Here is a 23882-nt window from a genome sequence, read left to right on the forward strand (position 1 = left end):
TTTTATTTAAACAAATTAGATACAGGATTCAGGGCATGTTTTATCTCTAAGGTTGATGTTTTGAGCAACCTCTGAAAAAAAAAAAAAAAAAAAAAAGCAGAACTTCTTGATTCAAACCAGGTAGGAGGATTGCAAAAGAATCACCTTCGTCTTGAGGCTTTTCGCAAAAGGAACCGGACGAATAAAACTCACCCAAACATCAGGAGGAAAAGAAATCAAAAAGCAGGATCGAGAAAGAAAGAGAGAAAAAGAGGAGGGTGAGGAGATGAGGGGGGCGATGAAACAAGAGCAAAAAATACTCCAGGCTTTTCCCAGGGCAGCCAGTCACTTGAATGTCTTATGAAGTTCCTTGAAGAGGTGCCAAGACTCCTACAACACAGAATTATTCACAGAGAGGGCAAGACAAAGAGGAACACAGAGGAATAAAGAGACACAAAGTGAATCATAAAGAGATAATGACAAAAAGGACTACGTCTGGATCTGGTTTCTCCCTGAGCTGCACCAAAATAAAAACATCTCTCGGATTTGTTCTCCCCTGTTCTGAGTCAAAACACTTTAATGTGAGCAGAAAGGTGCAGAGGGAGCCTGTCTGGAAACCGTGCACAGCCCAAACTGTCTGCCTTGCTCTTTAAACTTTGTACAGTATTGTACAAATGTGTATAAAGTGTGTTGAATAAATGTATGGCCTCTGGGAGTTGCTGCATGTGTGTGTGTGTGTGTGTGCCCTTCCCTTGCCTGGCTAGCTTCCTCCAGGCTGGAACGCACGGACCACACAGACGGCTGGCAGAGCTCCACGACAGCCTGGCTCCCTCTTTCTCTTTTTTTTTTTCCTCTCCCCCTTCTCTTTTTCGCTCGCTGCCTCGTCTTCCACACCTCCTTTCTCATCTAGCTTTTTGTTTTTTCACTCCTTCCTATTTTTCTCTCCTCAAAAAAAAAAATGAAAAAAATCTGTTTTCATTCTCCTCCCTCCTCCGTGTCTCCTCTCTTCCCGCCCACCTCCAGGCTTTTACACTAGACCCCCATGGCGGACAGGCACTCAGACCACACCGAACCACCCGTTTCGCCGCCGCTGCCATGCTCTGCCAGTTTCGGATCGTCACCTGAAATAATTCATTGCTCCTGAGCGCCCCGCAAAAACAACATGGCCACTGTGAGAGCGTTGAATAATAATAATAAAAAGAAATGCACTGAAATACGGGGCCGGTTTATTCATTTGTCAGATTTACTGTTTCACCGACACTGACTGGCTGATTCGATGGTGGTCCCGCGGGACGGGAAGGAGGGCCTGAGGACTCTGAATCAACCCCAATCATCCAAACTCACCAAGCGACCGTGAAGGCCACAGCAGAGGGCATGATGGGACAATAAATTTACATTTTGCCTTTATTCTCCGGATTGAGCGTTTTCGTCACACATTTCTGAGACGAGGCGATACGCAGAAGAGCTTTTTGTTGATGTGTGTGTGCGTTTCTGGAATTCGCCTTCTCTAGGGACAAAAGAGATGTCAATAAGGAGGGTTTGATTCTTGCAAAAAGGGATAGTACCATACATTTTCCCAATATCTTGACAGTATTTTGTTGGGATTCCTAAATCACCAAAAACTTTTTACTCTCACAAAGAGTTTTTAAAAAAATAATTTTTAGACGTTTCTGTGCGGTTTTAATATTGCTTTGGATCAAAGAGGTTTTTGGTCCAACCAAAACTTTAACAATAAGACCGAGCTCATTGCTAAAAACAACACCAGCAAATGATGTTCTTGGAACTTTTACTTCATGTTCTGGATGTGAATACCTGAAACCCCCAAAAGAAAAGATAAAGCAGTTTTTTTGAGCAGCTGCAGATTTACTCATAGTAAAAGGGTTATGGTCAGTTGTTAATCAAAAGTACACAACATTTGCTCTGCAGTCTGTGGCGATGGTGCTTGTTCTCGTAGCAACATCGCATCACCACTTCATTCAGGCCCAACGTGCTGCGGTGCTGTTTCGAACAGGCAGGAGGAGTCTGGTGGTTGGAGCACAGAAGGTGAAATGGGTCCGACGTGGCAGCACCTTTCACCTCTCACCTCAACCACTTCCCTGCTGATCTTTCAGATTGACTGGCTTGTTTGACACCTTGAAGCAAAGCCGACTCCGTGTGAGAGACGACCAGCGTCTTTTAACAGCTTCTAGCAGTCTTTTGGCTCAGCAAATATCAAATGGACTTCAGCTAAAGAATTGCGCTGATTGGGTAGAAGACGCTGGTGTCCACTCTGTTAAGATTTTTGCAGACTTTTTCAGGATTCAAAGTAGTAGCCATTTTTCAGCCAGCTAACTGGGGGAGCTCAGCGACAGGTTGCTGTATGATCCATACATGAAAACTTCTGGTCGTAATTTTAATTATGACTTCTCACTGAAGGGACTTCCTGACTGTAGGAAAAGTATGATGAAATATTACCATCATGGTTATAGTTAGGCTCAATTTAGTTGTTGATTCTCTGGTATAAATTATTGTCTGAATCATTAGCTGTGTTGTAAACACCCAAGCTCATTCATATCTCTCTTAAATATACTAGCATGTGCTACTCAAAGTGGAAATAATTTGTTTATACTGTAGCTATCACTATGTTTTAAACACATAGTAGTCAAAATTGACTATTTAAGTCAGTTGTTTACCTCAAAATATTCAAAAATATGACTTCAGGGCAACATGTAAGTGAATAAATCTGATTTTTTTTCTTTCTTTTTGGTGAGAAAACAAAAGAGGGGAAAAGTCTAACTGTTGTTTAGAAATGTCTTGACAAAATGATGGAATTTGAAAGATTATATTGGTTTTTAAAAAAAGCAACTTTTTGAAACCTTTACGTGAGGCTGACAGCAAACCTCTGCTTGATTACTACTATAAGAACAGAAAGCAAAGTTGCGATGTTTTGCAAGAACTTAGTACTTAAGCAGAAACTTGTACTCAGACCTTTAATATTAATGAAAAATAATTCAATGAGCTTAAACAAGTTTACTTGAATTTGTGCCTAAAAGATAAAGACCCTTTACCGGATGATTTTGTAATTTTCTTCTGTTTTTGATGAGTTCATAAAGACACCAGCTGTAAAAAAAGTGAATTTTTTAAACTCGTAGGCGTGAAATGAATGCTTTATTTGCTTAATTCAGACAGACTGACTCATTTCATATCACTTCCCTTTGCTAGGCTATGCTATCCCTGTATTGGCTAAAGCTGCATGTTTTTTGTGAACAAAATTTAGCAGGAGGTACATAAATCTTCCTGTCTTATTCTTGGACAGCAACCAAATGGGCTTGTTTTACCAATTTACGTCCAAGATTCATAACATTTTGAGCTGTGGAACGTTTGAAAAAGAAAAGCGGACACAGCAAATCCAGCGCAATCAGCTAAGCTAGCTAGCTAAACGAGCCGCGCTGTATTTAAGAGAGATCCTGTGCTGGGGGCACATGAGAGACAAGTCATTTGTTCGAGATTCTGTGCTCGGGATCAGATTCATTCTAATGCAGCCATTAATCATTGAGGACTTGTATTCTGTTGCCTGCTTGCTTTAAGTAACACTTATCAGATCAACAGCTGAGAGTTGAATCCAGACGTCTAAAATAATACTATTCTAGGATCAGAGTACAGTGGTTCAAGATATAAGCTGACGAAATGTTATTGATCCGTTATTATTTCTGGTTGTGTGTGTGTGCCTGACCCAATGGTGCCAGTGTCAGTGTGCAATGATGCTCTTGTTCATGATCGCATGTCCAGACGTTTCCATACCCCCTTTCTCTCTCTCTCTCTTTCTCTCTCTTTCTCTTTTTTCGCTTCACAAGAGTGTGTTTCTGTGTGTGTTAAAGTTGCTCACATCTGGTCTGAATCTGTCCGTGTTTCCGGCCGCTGGCTGGGCAGGGAAGTGGCAGGCGCTATCGAAAATCTCCGCTGTTTTCACAGGGATGATGGGAATCTCAGGGACTTTCCCTAAGGCAGTGAAATCATCCGCTTTTCCCGCTCCTTTAAATACCCCCAGCTCATTCCTCCACCCAGCGAGGGTTCCGATAAAACAGCTGAGTTGTCTTGTGTTTGGCAACTGTTGTCCTCTAAAAGGTGTAATTAACTCATGAAAAACTGTATTTACCGTCAAGGCTTGCTAAGCTAATGGGCTTGAGGTCTGGCTGTTGGGAGCGTAGATTGGTCCCTAAATGTTATTGTTGACATCTTCCATTCCTGCAGTTTGTGAAAGAAGTGTTTTGGGATTTTTTTTGGGGGGGGGGTTCTGGTATTCTGTGTCCAAATATACAACCTTCGAACCTGATAGACCAGGAAGCAAATTAGCAAAGCAAAAAGAAAAAAACTGAACACCTAGAAAAATTACTCTAACCTGGATGTAATTTGGTTCCCATGTAGACTAATCTTTAGCATCATAAGTTCAGTGTCAACACTTTGCTAAAACAGTTAGTGAGGATGTAGAACCATTCAATAACGGGCAATACCAGGACTTTGTATTACCCTGGTATTGCCAGGACAATCCTCTCTGTCTGGTGACCATTACTGTTCTGACAGACTCTCTGGCCACATCAAACTCGTGATGCTCTGGCATTGTATTCATTTTGATCAGACTGTACTATTCCCATCCAGAATGAACCAATAGTTTCTCAACTCCCTGAAGTTTTTGATAGCTACTACATAACCTAACTAACTCAACCTACATATTAATATTTTACCAAGCAGTTTTAAATAAAAATTAAAAAAAAGCTTTTATCTGGCAGTAACCAGACTAAGGGTACAGTACTTGCTGTATATTTTTTGTTAAATACTTTATATTTACAAAAGCAAAATTGATCTGCAGTCCCTGATTATTGTGGTTACTGTAACTGGCTTGTTTCCTTTTTTTCATAGTTTTGATGGTCAGCTCAGACCTTTACCATCACCTCATACCTACACATTGCCATTAAATCCTTTCCTTCAGCATTTAACTGTATCATCCCTGTGTACTTAAACCGCAGCCAATCAGTTTATTGTTTAGGTATTAGATATAGAAATATGGATATTAGGATATTTACGCAGTTTGAGATAAACTGCGTAAATATCAAACAATTTTGTTTCCTAAAAATTTGTTTTGCCCCATATTTCCCTTTGTTTTGGTTCTGAATCATTTTTGGACCATCTGACTTGTGAAATATTACAGATAAACACTTTAATAATATTTGTTGGTGTCATAAAACCACATTTCCTTACAATATTTTGAGTAAAATATTCAAACTAAATTATTAACCAAATCATTAGCTATCTGTGGTGGGTACCAATTTACAACACATCAAGTAAGTTCTTTTATACCCAAACTACAACAGTGCACCCAGTCCACAACACATCGGTATTTATTCAAATCCATCCCGACCTCTAATTGTGAAAGGCACTTTAGCACAAGCCCAAATCATTATCAGTTCACCTCCTTGTTAAAAAAAAACAACAGTTTTTTTGACAAAAAAAAAATGTCATGCTGCTTCCCACCAAAAATAGCCGACCTCATTAGAACTCAATTTTAAAGTAAATTTATTTGAAACTTGTTTCCAGAAGGCATAAACTCTGTTTTTAAGTTCATTTTGTACCTTATGATTCATTGGATCCAATGGACCTTTTTTTTTTCTTCTTCTCTTATTTCTCATGAGTCATAAAAGTTGGTGTATATTTGTTCAGGTGTGGCTGTAGAGTAGAACAGCTTACCATGACTGCTGAGTCTGGTAACATTTCCACATGGGACTTTTGGTGTCTAAAACTGTTTTAATGTGTTGCTTTATTTTAAGCATGTGAGCAGTTTCACATAGTTGTCTTTCAAAATCCATCTTGAAACACTTTTGTTTCTTTTTTTGTTTTGTTTTGCTTTTTGACTTTCTTGTTCTACTTTGAATTATTGAGTATTTTAATTTGGAGCGTGTCGAGTAGTTTTAGGATCCTGTGGCCTTTAATTTGGGGGTTTAGGGTTTAAGGAAGCAACCGAAGCAACCCGACCTTTTTCTCTATGAATGATTTACAGCCGAGCCACCGAGCTGACTTCTCACTTAACTGTAAATATTTACAGTAACAGTAAATTTAACCTGTCCAAATACCACGTTTGTTTTTTCGGGATCCTCCCGCAAAGAGACGTTGCGATCCAAAACCCTCTCTTAACTGTTTCACCATTTGTTGCAGCCTAATGGGCCCTGTGTCGCCTGACTGGTTCAGAGCTCTTAATTTACTGGTCATTGGGGGTCTCTTCCTCACCCTGTCCTCCTCCTACTTGTGTCTGTCCCCCTCATCTCACTTGGAACTCCTTTAGCTGTTTATTTCCATCACTGGGAGACAGGCCGAGTACAAAGCCTACACTGTGTCCCGGGGCTTTTTTAGGACAGAAGCGCTGCCTGTTTTAAAATGGAAACGCTATGATTGACTGGGCACGGCTTACTCGGAGGAACGAGGAATGCCTCGACATGAATAAATTACCCGCCGGAATGATGGAGACACACTATTAATGAAGTATGGAAGTGAATTACTGTCGACACCAGATATTTTTCTCTCTTTGCGTGCGATGTTAAATCAGACTTAGCCTTTCCCGTGGAGTCTGAAAAACACCACAACAACAGCTGAGGACATCGTGAAGATGGCGGATGAAGGCGGTAACAGAGGCTGGAGTCCGCTGAAAAGCAGCACAAAAAGCGTGGTTAGTTTCTTAAAGTGCTCAGAGACAAAGACCTTCATTTTTCAAGACATATCTTGTTAAAAAAAATACATCAATAAAAAAAACTGATGTTTTTGGCCTTGTAAAGACTGTCTGTTCATCTGTCCATCCTCAAGAAGTTACAGTATTAGTGAAAAGTTCACTTATTTCACTAACCCACTTCATTAGGTACAGCACATTATATAATTAATCAGACACACTGTTTTATTTATGCTAATCTAATAAAACATGATATTAAAAGTTAGAATATGACATCAGACTAAGAAAAGAACATGTTTAATACAGAATCGTGAGCTTCTAAGTTCAAGACTCTTATTTTCAAATGATCTTACAAACAATATACGTATCTCGTATCTTGTCTGCAGCAAGGCAATCACAGAGATCACACTACAATTATAATTATATAATTACACCCTGTCTGACCAATCAATTACTCCTTTTTTTTTCCTTCCGGTCTGATTCATTGCAGCAAGATTTTTGGTGTTTTTGGTTCCAAGATGTTGTTCCACAGTGAAATAATTTGTTGTGAAGAGCAAGATGGTTTTTAATGGCATATCTGAGGTCGAAATAAAGCGGAGTTGCAGAGGTGGAAAGGTGCCAAGCTGTAATGGGCGGCTCTGGAAGAATCCACTCTTGTCATTTTGCATTTATTTACCCATTAAAGGGTAAAAAGTCTTGCAGAAGCCTGGAAAGCTGAACACGATACGCAGCAAAGCTCCTCCAGCCAGGATGTCAGTGATACATTTGATAAACCATTCTTTTTCTTTTTTTCCTTTTATGCAATGCTGTAGAAATACAAATGATGACTGTCTTTGAGAATTGACTGCCCTTTTTTTTTTTTTTTTTTGTTTATCCTCATGTCTGCACTCCTCAACACCCACCCTGAGTTGTAGGTGTAGTGCCAGGCCTTTGTTCCCAGCTCTGACTGCAGGCAGGTTGGGCAGGATTCTGAAGTAGCTCACTGTTTCTGCCCGAGCCAGCTGGAGCTTGGCCAAACACAGCAGGAGTTTCTGTTCTCCTCTGTTTGATATTTACTTTACCGCTTTTACAGGGGAACTAGTGCAAGACCAGACAGACATACTGACAGTGCTGTGTCGGTGCTGAAAAGAACTGTGCGTGTGTGTGTGCGTGCGTGCGTGCGTGCGTGCGTGCGTGCGTGCGTGCGTGTGTGTGTGTGTGTGTGTGCAGGCCTCTTATAATACCCCATCTTTACTGAACGGCAGTCCACACCTGGCCCACGGCCTGGGTTCCCACTGCAGGCTTGATAGGGATGGAAAAGGGTTGGGCCCAGAAGAAGAAAGTGTACTTGGTCTGGTATGTTGCGGCTTACCGCACGTGGGTTATCTAAGTTCATGATTTTTAATTGTTTGCTAGTAGCTACAGTTGCATATCTAACAGTATTGGTGGGTGGACTGGCCGATGGAACGACCGGGGGCTTTCCCGGTGGTGGGTTAGCGGGTCGGTGGTTTAGCCCATGGAGGGACTGTCACATTTGCCGCAGAGCCTCGTCGTTTTTGGTGCATCACGATGCCTCCAATTATGCCATTTCAAATACCTTCTCTGCTCTCCGTCGCTAAAATGGGGCAGATTTGCTGCGTATCCACGGGATGGACCTGCAAACACCTGAATGAGCGCTACCAGGCTAACCCAGCCTACGAAAACAATTAGCCACTATGGTGCTAATTATAAACTCAAAACAATCACAACGCGGAAAAGCTTGTTCTCCAGTACATAAATCAAATCTCCGTGTCTGCCTCTCGCATCCAGCCGAAGAGACAAAGTGAAGAACAGTAGAGCTGCATATCACTGGCATAGAAATGATCAGACGTGTCTATATGAGAATAGAAAAGGAATGTAGTTTATTTCAAGCTTCTTCTCTAGGTTCAAACAAAACACGTGCATCTTTAGAGTTGCAGTATATTTCTCTCTAAGTTGTCATCCAAGGCAACGCTAGATATTAGCCTAGCCTTTTGTGGATTAGGTGCCATAAAGTAGCCTAAATCATCCCATCGACTTGGAAAAGCAAACTGAGAGTCATAGCACCAAAGACCTGACTTGTCGTCTTGCAGAGAATATTTGTTGAAACTGAACGTTTCATTTTACACTTGATATACTTTGTAGTAACAAGTCACATGCAAAACACCAACGTGTGGCAGAAAACTGATACCCATAACCAACCATACCGACTATCCCCCTTTGCTGTGGGGCTTGTTTTTTCTCAGAAGAGACAGGAAAGCCAGTCAGAAAAAGACTTACAAGCCCACACACTGGTTGCAACAACCTGCAACAGTAGTTGCCTCAAGTTGTCTTTGCCAAAATGATAAGTCCTGCCATTGTCACATGAACGTAACTGATGTAGCCCCTCCTTCTTCTTCTCGCTTTCTTTCTTTTGTTCAGGGCATCGTCAGAAACTTGAGGACCCGCCCAAAACCGGCCTGTTCTCAGACCGCCTTAGTGAGCTTGAGAGGATGAGGGTGAGGGTCACGGTTCCCACGCAAACGCCTCGGCCAGCTCTCAACACCGCAGCCAACACCTTCAACCCGCAGGGTCAGACACAGATAACAGGTGAGCTACTACGGTTAGCTTTTGTCATGGCGAGTAGTTCAAGTGTTAAACATCCAGCTGGTGTTTAAAGGATGGAGATGACGAGGCGCTCGGTGTAAGCAGAGTTTGGGAAGCAACTGGTTACATTCACTCAATTACATTTACTTTTAGGAGTATTTGTACTGCGCTGTACTTTTTACTTTTACTTGAGTACTTTTATTATGAAGTATTACCGCTCTGACTTAAGTACAATTTCTGGATTCTCTACCCACTGAATGAGGAACAAACATGTTTTAACCCAAAAATTCAGACACACCTGCAGTTTTTGTTAAAGTTTCATAAGTTTTATATTGAAAGAAACTGATTTGAAAACATAATTTTTTGTTACTTATGTGAATGATTGTCATTTTGATCCTTAAAATACCAAAATTTCCACTTAATTTCATATTTTGGCCTGTGTGATGATGCCATTTTGGAATATTAAATGAAGTAGTAGACTTTTTACCAAAGGCTTTTTTTATTCTCTTGGATGTTTCCATTTTTTACATTTACTTGAGTGAAAATATGGTGAAGTAGTGCTACTCTTACTTGAGTACATTTGCTGAGTACTCTACCCGTCTCTGAGTGTAATCCAAAAAAAAAAAAGCATCTCCAGCTTTTTTATGACATAAACTTCAGCATGGCCTAAAGCTGCAGAAAGACGTAGACTGCACACATGACACACATACCCGCCTTACAATTCATGTTTTATGTCAAGACAAGGCATTTGAAACATTTTGTCCTTTTTAACAATGCGTTGGAAATGCGACACCGAAGATGCTCGAGCCTAATCTCCGACTCGCACCACAAGCTTTATGACTTCTGAGCGTTTGCCAAGCATTGTCCGGCCGAACCACTTACAGACTCGCTGTGAAACATCAAACCCCAACTGGAGCCGCGGCCTGACGGCACGAGAGTCTGCGGAGCGTGTTATGTTGCGTCTGAGATTGTCTGTCCCCCCTCTGCCCCGTCGCTCAATCAATCTCCAGCTTAGCCGGTAACACCATCTCTCACGGCTGGGCACGGCCGCCACCCGATCGCTCCCAAATCGGGAAACCTGTCGCATGTGGTTATTTAAAGTCTCAGTTATTTTTGGAGCCGGGCATTGTAGTGCTTCTAAGGGGATCGTTAGAGGCTTGGTTAAACAGCGCGTGTTACACACTTTGGCTCAAAACGCGGACTCGTTTTACCGAATGATATTCAGATATTTTTAGTTTTTGAAATCGTAAAGTAAGAATAAAATTCCCATTTCGACTCAACCTCTTGCACTTTTTTCCCCTTAACTTTTCTAGCTGTACATTTTCATCTGCTTGCACTTTTTGTCCTTTGTTTTTAATACAAAACAGCGTCATGGCTAAAGTATGCACTTTTTTTTTTTCACATAGCAACCGCTTAACCATCGGGAGATTAACACAAAGTTGTGCTTAACTGTGGAAGGATAAAAAAAAATGCGTAAAAATAACATTCCATCCCTGTTCTGTAACATAGTGGTGGCAGGGTGATGCTGTGGGGTACTTTGTGTTTAACAAGGTGGAGAAGGTTTAGACCGAAATCCAATTGAGAATCTGTTTTCTTTTTTTTTTTTTTTTGTAGCTAAATATTCCAAAAGCATCTTCTTCCTTCCACGTTGTAACAACGCACCGCTTTGTTTCACGTAAAATCCCTATAAACTACATTGAAGTTTAACACCGTGACGTAACAAAAAGTGGAAAAGTTTCTCTTGGCACTGCATATCAACTTTCTGCCTGCTTGCTGATGTGTTTTTCTTTCACCCTCCTTCTCAAGCCCAACTTCAGCATCATTTATTCAACTAAATACAAAGTCTATTCTTCTAGTAGCCTTAAGAACAACAACCTACAGCTTACAGTGTTTGTAAAGGGAAAAAAAAGAAAGAGCCTTCACGGTCTGTTGTGTCGTTGCACAGACACAATAACAGAGTCTATCACGCTGTGGTATTTAGCGTGGCGTGTTTACATCCTGGACCAAGGCCAGCGAGGCTTTTCTGTTTCTCAGCTGCCAAGCACAAAGTTTTATAAGGCAAACAGGAAGATCTTCTCTTCAGAGGTAAACATTGGTTGTGTCACTGGGGAGACCTTTTCCAGAATACACACGAGTGATATCTGTAATCCTAAATAAAACTACAGATGAAAAGAGACAAGGGGGTTGGGGGGAGGGAAGCTGCTGCAAATGTCTGACTTTAGCGAAACTGATTGGAGTGTTTGAATGTGCATGTTGGGGCCCTTGTAATTATTCTCCCTTTTTTTTTTTTTTTCTCGCTTCCTTTTTTTTTTCCTTCCTTTCCTTGCTTCTTTTCTTCCCATCAGACCCTCGTCAGTCCCAGTCCTCTCCTCCGTGGTCGTACGAACAGCCGTACCCGTCCTACCTGAGTCCCATGGCGTCCCCCTCTGTCCACTCCACCACCCCCCTCTCCTCCAGCCGAGGCACGGGCCTGCCTGCCATCAGTGACGTGCCTAGACGATTGCCAGGTAGAGCCATTACTCTCTAGGGAAAGATAAACGTCTAATATCTTAATGCATCACGAAAGTGCCTAAACGCAGGTCCTCTCACTGCGGAGCATTAAATCAGACGGAAGGTTTTCTTGTTACAGATAAGTTTGAATTGTCAGTTGCTTTAGTACCAAATGCCAAACTAACGAGAGAGAGAAAATTCACATGTACTCGAAAAACTTTGAAGAATCTCGGACAGCTAAGAGGTTAATGTCCTGGCTTTGTAAGCTTCTTATCTGTTGATTAACAACACTTGAGACAGAGACACAACTCTGTGTCTCTGAATGAATTGAGCTGTTCATCTTGACAAATAACTACAGACAACTAAACAGCGTTTTTATGTTTAGGCCGTTCATGAAGGGGTTCTGTGCAGAGGTTGCTCTAGGCTCTTTGTTTCCGGCCATTTTGACTAACGAGGTCAACAAAAGAAAAACAAATTCTGTCATAATCTGCTTATGAAATCATAATAATGACATATTCATTTGTGTTTATTTTTTATTCAGTCTAATTAATATTCAGTCCAAACAAGAAGTGTTTTTTAATCGACTTGAGGCTTGTTTTTTTCCCCTAATGTCGCTTGCAAAGTTAATGAGTTGCTGTTTTTTTTGGGCTTGTTTTTGAATGGGAAGTTGCTTATTTTTGGCTTGACTTTATTTCTAAAAAAAACTGATTATCTCAAGCTACCCACAATTAATCAAAACACTAATGGTGTGTGTAGTTTGCAGTGATGTAGGGTTATACGCAGGTATATGCTGGAAAACCACTTTGAAATCTTCAACAGTTTGACTTTTTTGGGGGGGTTTTCTGTCGCGAGACAAGGCAACGCTGTTAACAAGCTGAACAGAGAATCTGCATCGCAGCCTCGCCCAGAAATTAGATGAACACATGCAACTTTTTCATCCACTTGTGAGTGATCAAATGTCTCTAGTCCAGTTGTAGAGGCTATTGTCAGGGTTTGGATTTTTGCCTCGGACAGAATGTCTTTTCATGGCTGTTTTAATGTTGATCTGAACGCTGAATATAAGCTCTGATGCAGCAATGGAGTCGTGTATTACAGGCAAAACTTCAACCAGAGTTTTGAAATCGGGGAACATTTCTCAGACTGAAGTGAACGAGGGGTTTCCTGATCCTGCAAAGCTTTGCTTCAGTGGAAGGGAATTCTGCTGCATTAGCTCCTTCTGCACCAGCAGTTCAGCTGCACTGGTTTGTGACCCATAAGTCAACTGTCCTTAATTTTTTATTTTTTATCACCCAGATAGCGAGATGCATTGAGTTCAGTATCCAAGTCAGTGGTAAAGGTCTAATACATTTCTGATAGATTTCCTTCAGATTTTGCCATCAGCATTTTAAAAAAAGCTGGTCAAAGATGTAAAATATTTGGTCAGAGCGACCCTTTGACCTGTCCCAAAGATGATTGTGAAATTAACTACAGAACAAAGGCAGCTGCTAGCCAAAGGAGGTAATGGAGAGTTATTATCCATAGTGATGATTTACCAACATTAACTGGAAAGACACTCAGTAAGGAAGGAGTCAGTACTCCAAGACAAACATAAAAAAGCAGTTTACAGTTTACAAATGAACTCTGGAATAAGGATGTACATTTTCAGAGACTTGTGTTTGATTTGATGAAACTAGAGTTGAAAGGTTTGACTACAGGGCTTATTGCTACTTTGGGAGGGAAAATGGGATACAAACAAGCCTGCTGTGGAGAACCGTACTGACAGAATCATGTTGTTTGGGTGTTTTGCTGTGCACCTTTAAAAAAAATGGTGACATTTTGAGGAAAGAGCATTTTGAGGAAATATTGTCATCATTTTCAGACTTCAGCCAGGAAGTTCACGTCTTCCAAATGGACAACAAGCCTAAGCAAAGAGCCAAGCTGGCTACAAAGTGGCTTAACAACAACACAGTCAGTGTTTCAGAATGATCTCAGTCCTTCAGAAGATTTTTTGGTCAGAACTAAAAAGGTGTTCATCAGAAAGACGAATTAAACACCTGACACACTCATGTAGCTCTGTCGGCAGGAATGAGCCAATATTCCAGCAACCTAGAGTTTGAAAAGTGTCCATTATATTTCATCTACGTCAGAGGTGTCAAACTCAAGGCCCAGGGGCCAAATCTGGCCTGCCATATCTTTTCATGTGGCCCTCTAGACTTCAAATTACATCAGTAAGTCCCTCCGGTTTTTCACAGATCTGCAAAATTCACACAAAATCAACAAATCTCCACATTTTTTCCGATTTTACTGCAAATTTTCTCAAAATTGATCAAAAACACTGAATTTAAGTTACTGCCGCCTCAGCTGTTCTTTATGTGAAGTTACAGTCTGTAATTCATACGGCGAGTAATAAAAAGTCACATTTAGTGTCATACATTAGCGCAAATATTGTAAAAATTCCTTGCAAATATTTCCAAATTATCACCACAAAATCAATATTTTTCATTGTAAAAAAAACACTAAAATAATCCTGGAGAAGCAGCTATTTATTGACACTTTAACAGCTTAAGAACATTTTGATTTTTGATATGACCCAAAATAAAAATTAGTTTGACACCCCTGATCGACGTCATCCAAACTAAAAGGCAATGCTACCAAACACTAGGCAAATGAACTGTATGTAAACTTCTGCATTAGAAGAAAGCTAAAATAAAAAAAAGTTCTCTGATGTCAAACTTAAAATAATCTGATAATCCTTACCGGCCTGAAACAGGAAAAACAATTATATACATTAATACATGTAAAAATCTGATTTCAGACGGGCATTCACACATTTACACACTGGTGCTAATAAAACGGTCCTCCCCACCTCAACCCCTCCTTCCCCCCCAAAAAAACCCAGCATTTATCAGCAAGTTGCTGTTAGCATGAGTCTGATCGCCTCGCTAACAGAGGACAGAAAAAGAGGTTGTTTCCTTTTTCGCTCTGCGCCTTTGATCCCAGAGGAGCATGGGTAATAACAGGCCTTGGGATAATAACAGGGTCGTGGCTGACAAATAAAGTGTCTTTACAGCGATACGCCGCTTTCTCAAAGCATTCTGGGTAATAGCATTAGCCGCTTTCTTCACGCCGACGGCGGCGTCTGCGTCCCGAAAAGTCTCTGACGTGAAAAAACTCCTTGAAAACTCTCACATGCCAGCAAACTAGTTTCTCCCCCCGTACACCTGTCTGACTTGTTGCCATGTGTAGGTTTCTTTCTCTCTCTCTCTAACTTTCTTTTTCTCTGTTTCCTTGTTCACCCTCCTCTCCGTGTGTGTGCGTGTGTGTGTGTGTGTGTGTGTGTGTGTGTGCGTGTGTGTGTGTGTGGGTGTACGTTAGTATGTTTATGTGCCCCGAGCGAGGGCGAGTGATTAAGCGCTGCAGCCGTGTGACTCTGCATCAGAAAGGTTTAAAACCCAGCCAGCTGCCCTGTCAACTCTGATTAGCTCGGTCTTTCCCCCCTCGGCCTTTCATCTCGCGAGCGCCGGGGCTTTTGTTCTCCGAGTGACAGATGTGCACGAGAGAGCATGCGCACACGTTCCAAAGCCCGGCCTTCCCCCCCTCCCAACCCCAACGCCCCGCTCGTACACCTGCGCGAGGTGATGCGCCTCAGGCTCGCTGATTTCCAGAGATCATGTTGACACCTTGTCAGGAGGCTCCGTAACATTATCTGTACCGCAGATCTTGCGAACAGAAAACCCTTTGAGTTTTTCACAATTTGTCACTTTTCAACCACAAACTATTTCAGTTGTGTGTAATACGATTGACAAGAGAGCTGCAGGGCATAATTGGAAAGTAGAAGGAAAATGAAATGTTGTCAATACTTTATAGAGCCACTCTTCTACTAGTCTCTTGGGATATGTTGCAGTTTGTTTGTTTTTTCAATTCTTCTTTGTAGTTTGCAGTAGATTATCTGTAAACTTAGATTTGTAAGACTTTACACAGATTTTTAGCTGGATTTAGTTTTGGCCTTTGACTAGGCCTTTCTAAGCAGAGATGAATTCTGATCAATCGAGATGAATCGATTAGTAAAATAATCGTCAACTAATTTAGTCATCATTTAATCATTAACTAGAGTATACAGGCTCAAATTTGCTAAAAGAAAAACACTCTGAGCAGTGATTAAGAAAGAACTGTATAAAAAATATCTACATTTTGCATGTAAGATTAAAAAGTATATTCTAACCCAAAGCGTGAAGTGGCCATTTAGCTTCACCCGGTTCAGATCCAGTGAAAAGAAAAAAAGAAAAATCTCTTATTAAGCACCATTTGCTATCCAGTTATTAATCAAAATATAATTATTATTATGTAGTTATTTAATACAATCAATAATCAACAGATCAGCACTGTGTTGATGTAAGTCAGGGACTGAGCTTTTCACATGTTAACAGAAGTGCTTTTTTTAGCTGCAGATGCATCCGTCGCTACAAATGATCAAATGTACACTAAATGAATGCCATGTTATGCAATTTTAGGCAAAACAATGTTTGTTTATTTGTTTCAAAAAGGAGTTAAATTATTTGTTATTGCTTATGTATTTCTAATATGATATAAAGCAAGCTAAGGTTTTTTAAATGAAAAGTCTTCAGAATGTGTCTCTTTTTAAAAAAAAATCATATTAATCAATTATCCGCCGCTTCACCTGTGTCTGATTTAAAATAAAATGTAATCTCCGTAACCTGAGTCTCCAACCACCATGTTTCACCTTGGGGAAGGTGTGCTCCATGAAATGAGCCGGTTTTCCGACATATTTAGCATTTTGCATTTGGGTTAAAAAAAAGAAAAGTTCAGTTTGGGTCACATGTTGGGTCTCCTCCTATGTGACCTTTGAGATCAGCTTTACAAGGACCTTTCTGAAGCTTTTGTCCAACAAGTCTTCTTGCCACTCGTCCATACGGATCTGATTTGCAGAGTGCACCACTTGTAGTTGCCGTGGTAACGGGTTCTTTCAGATGAGCTCTGGATCTCTGCGGCTCCTCCAGAGTTACCCGTGGCCTCTGTCTGCCTCTCTGTAAAATGGAAATGACAGGAAGCTGTAATATCACACCTAAACATCATAAGGTGTGATATTATGATGTTTATCCACAATAAACATCCACATAATAATTAAAGGGACAGGGTTATGTACTTTCTAGGGACACAGTGCCATCTTATGGCACAATCGTTACCTTCAGTTGTATATATCAAACATGTCTAAAAAGACATTTTTCACAATTTAACGCTTTGAAGTTGGTTGTCTGCCTCTTTAAGAAGCTCCTACTCTTTCTGACACTGCGCCTTAAGAGAACAATGCAGAATCGAGCCGAGCTTCTGCTCCTCTCAGCTCCTCCAGACTAGCGGCAGCAGCACTTAGCAAACATCTGGTGGAACTGCAAGTCCGCTAAGCTCATCATGCAAACTACTTCTCAGTCCAACGCCGCTAAGAGAGGTTGTAAATATAATGATGAGGCATAATGAGAAGCCTTGTTCCCTTAAGAGCAGGAGCTTCTTAAAGAGACAGAGGCCCAATTTCAAGTCAAAGTCAAAGTTATGCTTAGCATATATTTTATAACAACTGAAGGTGACATAGTTGCTCAATGGTGCTGTAAAATGGCACCATGCTCCTGGAAAATATTTAACATCGCCCCTTTTAGCAACCCAGCCCATGTGCTGAGCAGTGGTCGCAAAAGTTCATCAAACCGAGTCATAACACCTAATTCGGAAATGACGCCTCGCTGTTTGAAAAGCCCCTCCAAACATTTAGACACTGTTACACTCTAGTTTCCTCTCAGCTAATAAAGTTTGATCTGGCTCATCATCACAGGGCCCCTCTGAGCATCGGGGTAGGCCAGAAAAAAAAAGTTAAAAACAAGAGTCGGTATTTTATTGAACAGCACTGAGATCACACTTCTGCCCCACAACAGAGACAGTCGCCCACTATTGCTATTTGAATCAAACAAATCTGGTGGAAAGAGGAAGTTTAAGGGCCTTAATTGGCAGCATATGCTATCTGACGCTAGCGACAAACCCCGGCTTCGCAATCCCTCCCTGCACATAAACACCGCAGCCCTCCTCTCCACCAACCCAGCCCCCCTGTCCTCTCGGAGCAGACATGGTGACACGGAAGACGCCTTGTGATTTATGATAAGAGCGCCATGGCTGGACTAAACCACCGAGAGGAGACGGATGGAGGGGAGAGAGGAGGAGGAGGAGGACCTCCTATTCTCCTTCAACTCTTCGCCCAGCGCGAAGCTCGCCGCAGCCAGTTAGTGGTTTTTGGGTATTTTTTAAGGGATGAAGCAAAAAGAGGAACGAAGGGTGAGATGGAGCAGCTCCCGCTCGGCTCTCTCCGTCGCACACAAACACACCCGTGCGCGCGCGAGTACACACACACGCACGCATACGCGCGCACACACTGGAGCCGATGGGAGGCGAGGAGAGGAGCCACATCAGAGCTCAGCCCTGCCTCATTATGGATCTCATGGAAACTGTTTCTGCACAAAGTGTTTCCACATGTGCAGCTCCTGATTCATCCCAACTTGCCTCTTTTTTTTTTTTTTTATGTGCATACAGTATTCACACACATCCACTCTCGGCACACGCACACACAAACCGACTCAACACGCATATAAACAATCATTTAGACACACGTAAACATGCTCCAACACACACACACGCGCACACACATACACACACACAGAGGAGCGCGGATGTGTAAATACATTAGGGCATGTGCGGCTCAGTGGAGGTTATCAAAACTTAGGAACGGTGATTCAGATAGTATTTATAGATAAGTGCTATTCCATAAACCGCAACGTTAATTTTGCAAATTGGTGAATACACATATTGGGCTCGAAATGACTGTTAAATTTACAGCAGGGTTTTTGTTGGGGGTTTTTGTAGAATTTCTCAAGAGACAAATTTATTAAATTCAATTATTCTACAAGAGGTTTTAAAACTGATACACTAAAAAATATATATATATATGTGTGTGTGTAATTACAGTGCTGTGCAATGAGCTGCTGGGCCTTTTTCACATTTCGCCACGTGACAACCGCAAACTATTTTATTAGGATTTTATGTGAGAGAGTGGCACAAAGTAATTCAAAATTTAATAACTTTTTTTTTTTCTCTTCTTAAAAAGTGGTTTTCAAGCTTGGTTTTATTTTTCCCCCCAAAAAATAGAAAGTGTGCCGAACTTTACTTTTTCATTAGGGAGAGGCAAAGGCGATGAGAATATGGATGAGCTACGTGTTGGGTCACTGTGTCAGAAAACCTGCTAGACTCTTTTAAATTATTTAAAATGTACTTTTTCTTTAGCTTTGTCATTTTGTTCCCTCATGAAAAACATACCTGGAGCATTGATTTGATCCTGTCATGCATTTTTGAGGGATCCTTGAATCTCCCATGGCAACCATTTGGCAGCGTCTGAATACTTGTTCCCACTCGGCTCCTCCAGACTAGCGGCAGCAGCTGTTGTCTGCTGAGCTCATCGTGCCAACTGTTTCTCAGCCCAACTCTCCTAAAAACAAGAAACGTTGTTGTGATGACGTGCCGAAGGCAGAGTGTCGGGAAGAGCTTTAGCTTCTTAAAGAGACAGGCGCCAATTTCAGGGCGTCAAATTTCTTTTGAGCCTTTTTGTCAAAACTGGAAACAACGTGCCTGGAAAATACGAAGCGCTGCCTCTTTTATATAAACCCTGGTTAAGTGTCAACTAGCTTCGAGGGTAGATGGAAAAACTTGTGTGCAAACTAACGGAGACTTACCGCAAAAGACTTGCAGCTGTAATGTGCAGGGAAAGCTGCTTGTGCAAATAATTCCCAGGACACCACAGTTGTTGTTTGTTTATTTTCTAAAGCCATGTGTAGTTTCCTTTCACTTCACAGTTTCACTTCTACTTTGTGTTGATCTATCAAAAAAAAAAATCCCAATGAAACTTATTTTGTTTGGTTGTAGAAGAAGAAATTGCAAAAACAAACAAACCCAAACATGTTCAATAGAACTTATATTTTGCAACAAACAAAATCTACCAATTGAACCACTATTAGCAGATTATTTCACTTATAACATGGGAAAATGTCTTAAGTGAAAAAATTTGCCATTGCAACTACTACTTTTTATCTGTATCAAGGAGTTATTTACTTAAAATAAGCCCTTATATCTTGCAGAAATGTTACTTGTGAGTTAGTTTTGTTTATTTCCAGTGTACTAAGATGTTTGCACTAGAAACTGAACCAAAAATACTTTGTAAGACTTTGTGTTGCTAGAGTGACTAGCTCATTATTCTGTGGGGGGATTCTCGAAAGGCTATCCTACTTCCTGATTATCTACTATGTTTCTTTTATTGGCTTATCACATGCCGCTTCAATTAAATACACTGACCGATTGCCGTAATTTTCCAAAAACCTAATAAAATTGACCATATGCATGAGATCCCCACGTCGATAACGATGTTTTTCCTTCCTCCGTGTTTTTTCAGGGTCTTCTGACCTGAGTCCGTTCCCCGGCCAGTTCGAGCGCCAGTTCCCGAGCCTCTCCTCCATCACGGACAGCCGCTTCTCCAGCCCGCGCATGCACTACCCGGCCACCTTCACCTACACCCCGCCCGTCACCTCGGCCATGACGCTCGGCAGCGCCCACTACCACACCTACCTCCCCCCGCCTTACCCGGGCTCCACCCAGAGCCAGAGCGGACCCTTCCAGACCAGCAGCACGCCGTACCTGTACTATGGCGCCTCCTCCAACTCGTACCAGTTCTCCATGGTGCCCGGCGGCGACCGCTCGCCGTCTCGGATGGTGCCGCCTTGCACTAGCGCCTCCACGGGCACCTCGCTGGTGAACCCCAACCTGCCCAGCCAGACGGAGGGCGGGGTGGACGGCGACGGGAGCCACAGCAACTCGCCGACCGTGCTGAATCCCGGCGGCCGCATGGACGAAGCGGTCTGGAGGCCGTACTGAGAACAGACCAGGGGGACGCGCGGATGGCAAGTCAAGTGATGTCGCGGTTTACAAGCACAAAACCCCCTTTTGTTTTTTCATGTCATGAAAAGGGGGATTTCTTTCTCTTTTTTTGTTTTTGTTTTTGGGCCCTCTCCTCTGCTATCTCCAACTTTTGCTTGGAAATTAAAGCAGAGATGATGATGATGATGATGATGATGGGGGCTGTGGGGGGGTAGGAGTTGGAAAAATAAAATAAAAGAACAGACTTGCACCGACTTGTCTTCCTGGAATGTGTTTGGACCGAGGCACTACAAAGGGAGCCATTCTCACAGCAATAATGAGAAGAAAAGACACACAAAAAACTATTTTTGATTCACCAAGCCCAGGCAGACGGGACGTTGTTTCAGTTTTTAGGGCAGCCCCACCAGCTAAGGGATGCTGCGTCGACATTTGTAAAAGACTGCCCCTCTGTTTTTTTGTTTGTTTTTTTTTGTAACTTGTTTGTACTTTATTAAGGCTTTTTTTTTTTTGCAGAGCATGTTTTTGTACAATATCGAGATGCAACCTAAGCACTGAGTAGCAGATGAGAAGCGTGTGTTACCCAAAAGCGGCGTGGACATTCATTTTGCTCTAAACCAATTAATTTAACTTGTACATTGTGGGTTTATGACGTCGATGTAGATTGAAGCATTTTTTTTTCTTTTTTTGTTTGTTTTTTTCTCTAGTTTTAACTTATAAAAGCCATAAATTATGTATTGTATTTGAAACTTGAGTCGAAGAAGTGTAATCTGAATATTTTTGATGCATCTATATGACTAAGTTAATTTTATCTTTGATAGGTAATTTAAGAGTTTTTTTTTTTTTTTCTTTGTTGTTGTTGTTGTCGTTGCTGTAGTTGCGCTTCTCCCCCCCCCACCTCCCACACCTCACCCTCCTCCACTTCCCTCCCCAAAAAAGATTTAATAATGATCGCTTGGAATCCAAAATCTAATTTCCGGAGGGTATTGCAACACGTTTTCTTCTGGTGTGTTTAAAATAAATAAATAAAAAAATCAGTGTAACTGCTCGACACATTAGGAGGCCAACATCTTCGGTAGGCGTCGACACACATTTGGCTCGGAATTAAACCTTTGGTATTTATTGAGCAATAACTCGCATCGTGCCTCTCGGCAACGCGGCATTAAAGCCAGCTTCAGTGGGGAAGAAAATAATTATCCGTTTATGGAAATTTTCTTTTTTTATTTTGTCTCATCTGGCGTGCACTTACAAACTGCTTTTCCTGACAATATGAGAACAATCGAAGCGAGTCCAAAGATGGATGCGCCTGGTGGTACAAGTTACAGCGTCAGGTCTGACGTTTTTTTTTTGTTTGTTTGTTTTTTTTTTAAGGCTCAGTTGTTTTTTGTGATACATAAACTCCTCAGGACTGGAATAATCCCCGAATGACATTATCTATATCTGCTTCTCTTTCTCTATTTCTCTCTTTTTTTTTCTTTTTTTTTCTTTTTCATATCCAGCCTGGCTGAAAGCTCAGTCGAGATTATAGCTTAAACACGCCAACTTTATTATAGCTTTCATATCATGTGCAGAAGATGACTTTGAAAGAGTTTGGGATAGTGCGTGACACACACGCAGAGAGAGAGAGAAAGAGAGAGAAAACAAGGAAAGTGAAAGAATAAAAAATAAAAAAGCACGACATTCCTTCAGATGTTTATTTATCTACAGTTTTTTAGATTTAATATCTTAACGTCCCAGCCTAAAACAACATTCTCTCGCAGCACTATAAGGAGCACGTCTGCATCAAACCCAAAAAAGTGCTGGGGTTCAGGGAAAAAGTGCAAAAAAAAACAAAAAACGAGGTGATTGGATTCAGCTGCTGGCAGCAAAATGGTGACCAAAAAAAAAAAAAAAGAAAGAAAGAAAGTATGGGAGACTTGTATGTTTGTTTGATAAAAGCACTTATTTCTTGTTTTATTTCTAGCAGCACTCGCGGCTGGCTGCCAGCAGAGCTCGTGGTTTTGGGTCCTGAACGCAGCCATCTCGCCCCCCCCCTGCACAACCGATAACACTTGGCCAAACACATCTGATCCCACTAGACACTTGGTGTTTCTTTGAAACAAAAAAAAATAAATTTAAAAATTGAGACTATTTTTATTATTTTGTGCCGTTTTGTTATTTAACGTTTGCAGGTAATGTAGCCCCTGCGTGTGTGTAAAGAAAAAAAAAAAAGTAGAGAGAAACATGGGATCAGTGGGTTCAAGCTTTTCACTGAAGGTTTGCACGCGACCTCAGCCTAGGATGTTTCCAAACTCGCTTTGTGATATTGGAAAATGTCACGTCGCGTTTCCCCTCCCGACTGCCTCAGCTCGCACGGCCGATAAAATATCTGGAAAAAAACAAAAAAAAAACAAACAGAAGAGAAGAGAAATATTACCAACTGATTTTAAAACACGGCCTTAAAATTTGCTACCCCCATGTCTTGTAGTCTGATTTTTTTAAAATTTGTATTACTTTTGACAGCCTGACAGGAAATAAACGCAGCACTGACATCCCATACTGTCTTCATCCGCTTTGACTGTTTTTCTTTTTCTTCTCTCACCTCACAAAAAAAGGTTATTCTTTTTTTAATTTGTTTGGTTTTTTTGGGGGGGCAATAAACTGTCAGGAGAGAAAAAAGCCTGTATTATTTAACAATCAGTGTGTATACTTGTACCTTGTGTTGCTCCTATGTAAAGTTTACGTGTTATTTTCCGTTGTTACGCTCCTTCTCATGAACACTTGTCAGGAACTGAAATCTAAAGCGACGCGGTTAGATTCTGCTGGTACGTTTCATAAAGGGGATTTTCTTTTTTCTTTTTATAAGAAGGGACAAACAGATCTGACAACAGTGAGTGAAATTGGCATTGTGATTGTACATGTTTGTTTATTTTTTAAAAAAATAAAGCCGGTATTTTGTAACTTAACTCTTCCCTTTCTCAATGTCAGATTTTTACCTCATCCAACACATCATATATTATTTTATTTTTTTCTCAGTTTGTCGTATTTTCTGCATGTTTATTTGCTTTTTAAAATTTTTTAAATGTATGTTTTCTTGGTATATATTTACTTTCTTGTGTAAATCTTATTTATTAAATCATTTATCTAGTTATGTTTATTTTATTAGAATGATCCCATTTTATTTTATTTATTCATTAGTTGTTTATGT

The 23882-nt window shown here is 41.1% G+C and overlaps 1 protein-coding gene across 7 annotated transcripts in view; it reads left to right on the plus strand.

The window, feature by feature from the left end:
• Window positions 1–23640, plus strand: part of runx2b (RUNX family transcription factor 2b) — a 98488-nt gene extending 74848 nt beyond the window's left edge. For 5 of the 7 annotated variants that reach the window (XM_008398272.2, XM_008398274.2, XM_008398273.2 and 2 more), the window contains 3 exons: window positions 9089–9256; window positions 11599–11760; window positions 20217–23640. In XM_008398272.2, coding sequence (XP_008396494.1) covers window positions 9089–9256; window positions 11599–11760; window positions 20217–20695 — 809 coding nt within the window. In that variant the 3' untranslated portion in view covers window positions 20696–23640. The remainder of the gene's footprint in view (window positions 1–9088; window positions 9257–11598; window positions 11761–20216) is intronic. The other 2 variants (XM_008398276.2, XM_008398277.2) reach the window with 1 other exon arrangement.
• Window positions 23641–23882: the final 242 nt, after the last annotated feature.

This window comes from Poecilia reticulata, linkage group LG21, assembly GCF_000633615.1.
Source record: "Poecilia reticulata strain Guanapo linkage group LG21, Guppy_female_1.0+MT, whole genome shotgun sequence".
In the NCBI taxonomy this organism is placed as follows: domain Eukaryota; kingdom Metazoa; phylum Chordata; class Actinopteri; order Cyprinodontiformes; family Poeciliidae; genus Poecilia; species Poecilia reticulata.